At 36.8% G+C, this 8,429-nt stretch overlaps 1 protein-coding gene across 1 annotated transcript in view; it reads right to left on the reverse strand.

Moving 5' to 3' along the window:
- Positions 1-7,744, reverse strand: part of LOC132561632 (uncharacterized) — a 35,610-nt gene extending 27,866 nt beyond the window's left edge. Inside the window, exons 1-4 of the mRNA XM_060226333.1 lie at positions 7,648-7,744; positions 6,382-6,598; positions 5,400-5,537; positions 645-910 (exon numbers count right to left, since the gene is read on the reverse strand). Of these exons, the coding sequence (XP_060082316.1) occupies positions 645-910; positions 5,400-5,537; positions 6,382-6,598; positions 7,648-7,744 (718 nt within the window). The remainder of the gene's footprint in view (positions 1-644; positions 911-5,399; positions 5,538-6,381; positions 6,599-7,647) is intronic.
- Positions 7,745-8,429: the final 685 nt, after the last annotated feature.

The following is an 8,429-nucleotide window of genomic DNA, read 5'->3' on the forward strand; positions in this document are numbered from 1 at the left end:
CCTAGAAAGTCAGTATAGGGCCTAGAAAGTCAGTACAGGGCCTAGAAAGATAGTATAGGTCCTAGAATGTCAGTATCGGTCCTAGAAAGTCAGTGTTTGGCCTAGAAAATCAGTATAGGGACTAGAAAGTCAGTATAGTGACTAGAATGTCAGTTTGGGGCCTGGAAAGTCAGTACAGGGCCTAGAATGATAGTATAGGGCCTAGAAAGTCAGTACAGGGCCTAGAATGATAGTATAGGGCCTAGAAAGTCAGTATAGGGCCTGGAAAGTCAGTGTTGGGCCTAGAAAGTCAGTATAGGTCCTAGAAAGTCAGTGTTGGGCCTAAAAAGTCAGTATAGGGCCTAGAAAGTCAGTATATGGCCTAGAATGTAAGTGTTTGGCCTAGAAAGTCAGTATAGGTCCTAGAAAGTCAGTGTTGGGCATAAAAACTCAGTATAGGGCCTGGAAAGTCAGTATAGGGCCAAGAAAGTCAGTGCAGGGTCTAAAAATCAAATCTCATTCTATCTTACTTCCAGTGGGGAGCAGTTCATCAAGGGATCATGTGATGTTTTTTATACATGCCTGTATACATTGTATCATCAGTTCAACAAACTTCATGTTTTTAAATGCATATATTTAGTTATTTTAGTATTCCAAGAGTGTACCTGGATAGGATGACAACAAGACAGCACATGTGGATTGGTCAGTCTGTGGACACCTTGGGCCATAGTAGATTCCCTGAACACAGCCATGGAAGTTACACAAGTATCCGCCATTAGCTTTCTTAGTCAGGTTTCTCAAAACTGGCAGTTGGTCTGACATGGAGAAGATCTGGGTCACATCTTCCAGAAGTAGTGACCGCCAGTGGTCAGCAATCTGTCCAGTCTCCCACAGCTTGTCTATAGTGTAATCAGCAATATACCAGCCAGGCCTGCAGGTCAATATTATGTCTTTTGTTAAATGTTGGAATCTCCACATTTCTTTATAGCAGGAATAAAAGTGATGTTGGGCTGAATTTCTCAATCATAAATAATATACTGGCATAGTATTATGTAACATTACAGGATACACACAACAGTATTATATAACAGTACAGGACACACACAACAGTATTATGTAACAGTACAGGACACACACAACAGTATTATGTAACAGTACAGGACACACACAACAGTATTATGTAACAGTACAGGACACACACAACAGTATTATGTAACAGTACAGGACACACAACAGTATTATGTAACAGTACAGGACACACAACAGTATTATATAACAGTACAGGACACACACAACAGTATTATGTAACAGTACAGGACACACACAACAGTATTATGTAACATTACAGGATACACACAACAGTATTATATAACAGAACACAACACACACAACAGTATTATGTAACAGTACAGGACACACAACAGTATTATGTAACAGAACACAACACACACAACAGTATTATGTAACAGTACAGGACACACACACAACAGTATTATGTAACATTACAGGATACACACAACAGTATTATATAACAGAACACAACACACACAACAGTATTATGTAACAGTACAGGACACACAACAGTATTATATAACAGAACACAACACACACAACAGTATTATGTAACAGTACAGGACACACACAACAGTATTATATAACAGTACAGAACACACACAACAGTATTATGTAACAGTACAGAACACACACAACAGTATTATGTAACAGTACAGGACACACACAACAGTATTATGTAACAGTACAGGACACACAACAGTATTATATAACAGAACAGGACACACACAACAGTATTATGTAACAGTACAGAACACACACAACAGTATTATATAACAGAACAGGATACACACAACAGTATTATATAACAGAACAGGACACACACAACAGTATTATGTAACAGTACAGGACACACACAACAGTATTATATAACAGAACAGGACACACACAACAGTATTATGTAACAGTACAGAACACACACAACAGTATTATATAACAGAACAGGATACACACAACAGTATTATATAACAGAACAGGACACACACAACAGTATTATGTAACAGTACAGGACACACACAACAGTATTATATAACAGAACAGGACACACACAACAGTATTATGTAACAGTACAGGACACACAATAGTATTATGTAACAGTACAGGACACACACAACAGTATTATATAACAGTACAGGACACACACAACAGTATTATATAACAGTACAGGACACACACAACAGTATTATATAACAGTACAGGACACACAACAGTATTATATAACAGTACAGGACACACACAACAGTATTATGTAACATTACAGGACACACACAACAGTATTATATAACAGTACAGGACACACACAACAGTATTATATAACAGAACAGGACACACACAACAGTATTATGTAACAGTACAGGACACACACAACAGTATTATATAACAGAACAGGACACACACAACAGTATTATGTAACAGTACAGGACACACAACAGTATTATGTAACAGTACAGGACACACAACAGTATTATATAACAGAACAGGACACACACAACAGTATTATGTAACAGTACAGGACACACAATAGTATTATGTAACAGTACAGGACACACACAACAGTATTATATAACAGAACAGGACACACACAACAGTATTATATAACAGTACAGGACACACACAACAGTATTATATAACAGTACAGGACACACACAACAGTATTATATAACAGTACAGGACACACAACAGTATTATATAACAGTACAGGACACACACAACAGTATTATATAACAGTACAGGACACACACAACAGTATTATATAACAGAACAGGACACACACAACAGTATTATGTAACAGTACAGGACACACACAACAGTATTATATAACAGAACAGGACACACACAACAGTATTATGTAACAGTACAGGACACACAACAGTATTATGTAACAGTACAGGACACACAACAGTATTATATAACAGTACAGGACACACACAACAGTATTATATAACAGAACAGGACACACACAACAGTATTATGTAACAGTACAGGACACACACAACAGTATTATATAACAGAACAGGACACACACAACAGTATTATGTAACAGTACACACACAACAGTATTATGTAACAGTACAGGACACACAACAGTATTATATAACAGAACAGGACACACACAACAGTATTATGTAACAGTACAGGACACACAATAGTATTATGTAACAGTACAGGACACACACAACAGTATTATATAACAGAACAGGACACACACAACAGTATTATATAACAGTACAGGACACACACAACAGTATTATATAACAGTACAGGACACACACAACAGTCTTTTGTTAAATGTTGGAATCTCCACATTTCTTTATAGCAGTAAAGTGACACACATATACTGGCATAGTATTATGTAACATTACAGGATACACACAACAGTATTATATAACAGTACAGGACACACACAACAGTATTATGTAACAGTACAGGACACACACAACAGTATTATGTAACAGTACAGGACACACACAACAGTATTATGTAACAGTACAGGACACACACAACAGTATTATAACAGTACAGGACACACAACATGTAACAGTACACACACAACAGTATTATATAACAGTACAGGACACACACAACAGTATTATGTAACAGCACAGGACACACACAACAGTATTATGTAACAGTACAGGACACACAACAGTATTATATAACAGAACACAACACACACAACAGTATTATGTAACAGTACAGACACACACAACAGTATTATATAACAGAACACAACACACACAACAGTATTATATACAGGACACACACAGTATTATATAACAGTACAGGACACACACAACAGTATTATGTAACAGTACAGGACACACAACAGTATTATGTAACAGTACAGGACACACAACAGTATTATGTAACAGTACAGGACACACACACAACATTATTATGTAACAGTAGAGGACACATCATCTGGCATTTTGTCCATCCCATATCCAGATAATATGCCCAACCGACATCTATTCGTTTAAGTCAGCCCCTTGGGTTTACTATAACCTCTACCATGACTTTGAGTCAGCCCCTTGGGTTTACTATAACCTCTACCATGACTTTGAGTCAGCCCCTTGGGTTTACTATAACCTCTACCATGACTTTGAGGCAGCCCCCTGGGTTTACTATAACCTCGCCTGTGACTTTGAGGCAGCCCCCTGGTTTTACTATAACCTCTCCCTTGACTTTGAGGCAGCCCCCTGGGTTTACTATAACCTCTCCCTTGACTTTGAATCAGCCCCCTGGGTTTACTATAACCTCTACCATGACTTTGAGTCAGCCCCTTTGGTTTACTATAACCCCTCCCTTGACTTTGAGTCAGCCCCTTGGGTTTACTATAACCCCTCCCTTGACTTTGAATCAGATCCCTGGGTTTACTATAACCTCGCCTGTGACTTTGAGGCAGCCCCCTGGGTTTACTATAACCTCTCCCTTGACTTTGAGTCAGCCCCCTGGGTTTACTATAACCTCTCCCTTGACTTTGAGTCAGCCCCCTGGGTTTACTATAACCCCTCCCTTGACTTTGAATCAGCCCCCTGGGTTTACTTTAACCTCGCCTGTGACTTTGAGGCAGCCCCCTGGGTTTACTATCACCCCTCCCTTGACTTTGAGGCAGCCCCCTGGGTTTACTATCACCCCTCCCTTGACTTTGAGGCAGCCCCCTTGGTTTACTATAACCTCTCCCTTGACTTTGAATCAGCCCCCTGTGTTTACTATAACCTCGCCTGTGACTTTGAGGCAGCCCCTGGGTTTACTATAACCCCTCCCTTGACTTTGAATCAGCCCCCTGGGTTTACTATAACCTCGCCTGTGACTTTGAGTCAGCCCCTTTGGTTTACTATAACCCCTCCCTTGACTTTGAGTCAGCCCCTTGGGTTTACTATAACCTCTCCCTTGACTTTGAATCAGTCCCCTGGGTTTACTATAACCTCGCCTGTGACTTTGAGGCAGCACCCTGGGTTTACTATAACCTCTCCCTTGACTTTGAGGCAGCCCCCTGGGTGTACAGTAACTCCTCCCTTTACTTTTAGTGAACATTATAGAATTCTATTGCACATTTCATTACCAGTGTTTGAGTAAAATAGTAAAATACACAAACACTTTATCAGTGTGATCATAATAAAACTGTGTATGTCAGACTATAACTGCCAAAATCTGTCAATTTATAGATTTAACTGCATGTTGCTTTCAATGAACTGCATCACCTCATATGTAGGTGATGCATATCAATTATCAGCCCCCCCCTCCCCACCCTCCATCCTGCACCCCCCAAGAAAATCAAAACCCAACTCTCCAACTCAGTGTCTAATAGACTCTACATTCTAGATAATGTCCCTTTTTAACCTTACCTGGCCAGTGGTCCAAGTGCTCCAACACTGACAACAGTGCCGGCCTGATTCCATTGGTTGGACAGAAATCCTGCTACTACTGGTACTTCAATATTAATCATTGTGCGTGGGACAACAGACTTCGACTTGGCAGTACATCTGTAAAATGTTAAAAAAAAAAAATTCAATCTCTCCCTTACTAATAAAAGTTTTTTCAAAAGCTGTTCATATCATTAAATATATTCTAAATAATTTCATACAGCTAAATATTATGATTCCATAATCATTGAAGCTCATTACATTATGGTTATGAATAGTACATTGTTTCTTTGTGTCGTTACATATAACATTTTCAGTTTTAATATTATAATTTAACAAGAGGCCCAATGTGCCTGCAGCGCTCATCTGGAATATATATACGGCTAAATATTATGGCTCTAGGCCTATTAGTTCATGAGAAGAAGTCATTTAAATGTTTTCACAAATTTGACCCCTGTGATCTTGAATATAGGTAAAGGTTATTTCAATTGGCAAACTTTGTAAGGCTTTATCCTAGGAACATACCAGCCAAATATCAAAACATTTGATCCATTATTTATTAAGAAGAAGTTGTTTAAAGGAAAAAGTTGAAGCCGGATGATGGATGATGGACGATGGACACTGTACCATGGCATAAGCTCACTTGGCCCTTTGGGCTAGGTGAGCTAATAAACTATACATCCTAACTATAATAAGTTTTAGTGTATTCAATGATGTCACATCAAAGAATTCTTCCTAAGACCTATGTACTACAACATTTACAAAACATGGTTTTATAGCCACTGCATATCCAGATGTAACCAATCTTTAAATCAGAATCAATTCAGAACTTTAGCAACACAAAATCTTATAGAAACATTTGCATTGAAGATTTCACTAAAACATGAGGAAATCTTAGGCAAATGAAAAGCTTTTCCTGTTCATGTTAAAAACAGAAAAATGGAGATATTATTTATCATCTTACCCGCTACTGTAACAGCCGGACATACGGTTTAGTATGGCTGTAGTGTTGAGTGTATTGGAGAACTCATTCTGTATCTGGACACGATGATACCCCACTATCTCTGTAAGCAGCGTTCTTAGGATTTGGTTGGTGATATTATGGGACACACTGTGACTGCTCTCTAACATTAACGTCAGACTCTTACTGTTGTAGTACATTTCACGCCTGTTTACCAGTCCTGCATCATTTCAGAAAATATATTATAATTACTGATATTGTACAGTTTTTTTGTTTCCAACCTGTATTAATTCTTCCTCAACATGATTTTTTACTTGTACATGATATATGAGCCAGGAAAAAGCTGATGATATGGTAAAAATCCTTGATTCTTTTCCTTTTTTCTTGAAGAATACAGGACGTCTGATGCCAAAATTCATTTAATTCTTCGATGATAAAAGTCAAGCTGTTGCTTCTTTCAGGAATAGAATTCTAAATTCTGGATATCATTTTATAAAATACAATAATTTGTACAACATCCATATTCTTAAGAATTTTGACAATTCTTTGAAAGAAAATTTTTCACAAAATTCAGCATTCAAATTTTTTCATTATGAATTATTTCATTCATTTAAAATTCAATTATTATCAATTATTGCCAAAAGGAACTATTATACACATAAATTTGAGTCTTAAAATTTTGATATAGTTATACCTCAATGGAAATTCCAAATGTCGCCAAGTAGGATGACAATGTATATGTGTAACATTGAGATAATAACTTTCAGTATCTCCCTTGATAAACTAATTTATTATTATATTGATACATCAGTTTTCTGATTGACATTGCAATATAATTATTTTTTCATTGTTTGTATGCTGCTTTCAGATTCATCCATTTTTTTCTGATTACCTAGATACTGTATGTTGGTCACCGTCATGGAAACAAAAACAGACATTGAACAACATGAACATTTCAATAACTTATAACATACACTAAAATTAAACAATGTGTAAATAATGCATTTGTCAGGAAATGAAAATAACATTATTTTATATTTTCATACATTTTGAAAAATGGATTAAATGCCATGTTACATCGCCAAAACATTTTCTGCCTATAAATTTTGTGTCCGAATTATCAGATGGTAACCATTTAGGTAATGTCTTTGACTTTGATGCTGGAAACACATAACAACTCACATTCATTTAGTTTTGCAAATCAGTTCTCCTTTCAAATGAGCATGAAACTAAGAAATATTCCTATCAAAGCTTAAACAATGAGCTTACCTTCACCTTGTAAACAATGTAATTGCTCTGTGGCCCAAAGTCTTGGTAGCCATGACAACATTAAAGTCACCATGACTCCAAACCCTGTAGTTGTCATGATTAGACTGACTGTATTGAACAAGTTCCAGCCATGTTTTGTGAGGAATCTTTTTCCACATGTCCAAATCTGACTTTCATCATCAGATCACTTTCAAGTCATGATGTATTAATTACTATAAAAAAAAAAACAAAAAAACTTAATAGTTCAATATTACTACACATGAATACAACATGAATGGCATCTCAAAGCTAACATATATTCCTCAAATTTTGGGTATTGTCCCCCTGACATGATTTCTTGTGCAGATCTACAGGATATCAAATTGATTATGTAGAAAATTCTAAAATTTTTCAGGCACTGTGATGCTTCATACAAAGAGTAAATCATTTGTTTCCCCCAACCCAACACATTAATCCAAGTACTTCACTACTAATCTAAAACAGCAGAAAGTAAGCTTTTTCAGGTGTGAACTATATACTGTTCAACTGGCATATGACAATATCATCCTAATGTGGGTAGTTTAAATTGTCTAAGCCTTTCTTCATATGATAGATCTTTCATTCCTGGTATTTTTGGCCGTTATTCAACTTTTTCAAGCTTTTCACTATCTTTTCTTTTATCAAACATGGATTCCAGACTATCGGTCTACACAGTAGATGCATTCTGACAAGGGCTTTGTAAAGCAGACAGTCGCTCAAGGTAAGTATGACTTCTTCATCAATACCATGATTTTATTTGTTTT

This window comes from Ylistrum balloti, unplaced genomic scaffold (assembly GCF_031769215.1).
Source record: "Ylistrum balloti isolate Yb309-2 unplaced genomic scaffold, AGI_CSIRO_Ybal_v1 Utg371248, whole genome shotgun sequence".
Classification (NCBI taxonomy): domain Eukaryota; kingdom Metazoa; phylum Mollusca; class Bivalvia; order Pectinida; family Pectinidae; genus Ylistrum; species Ylistrum balloti.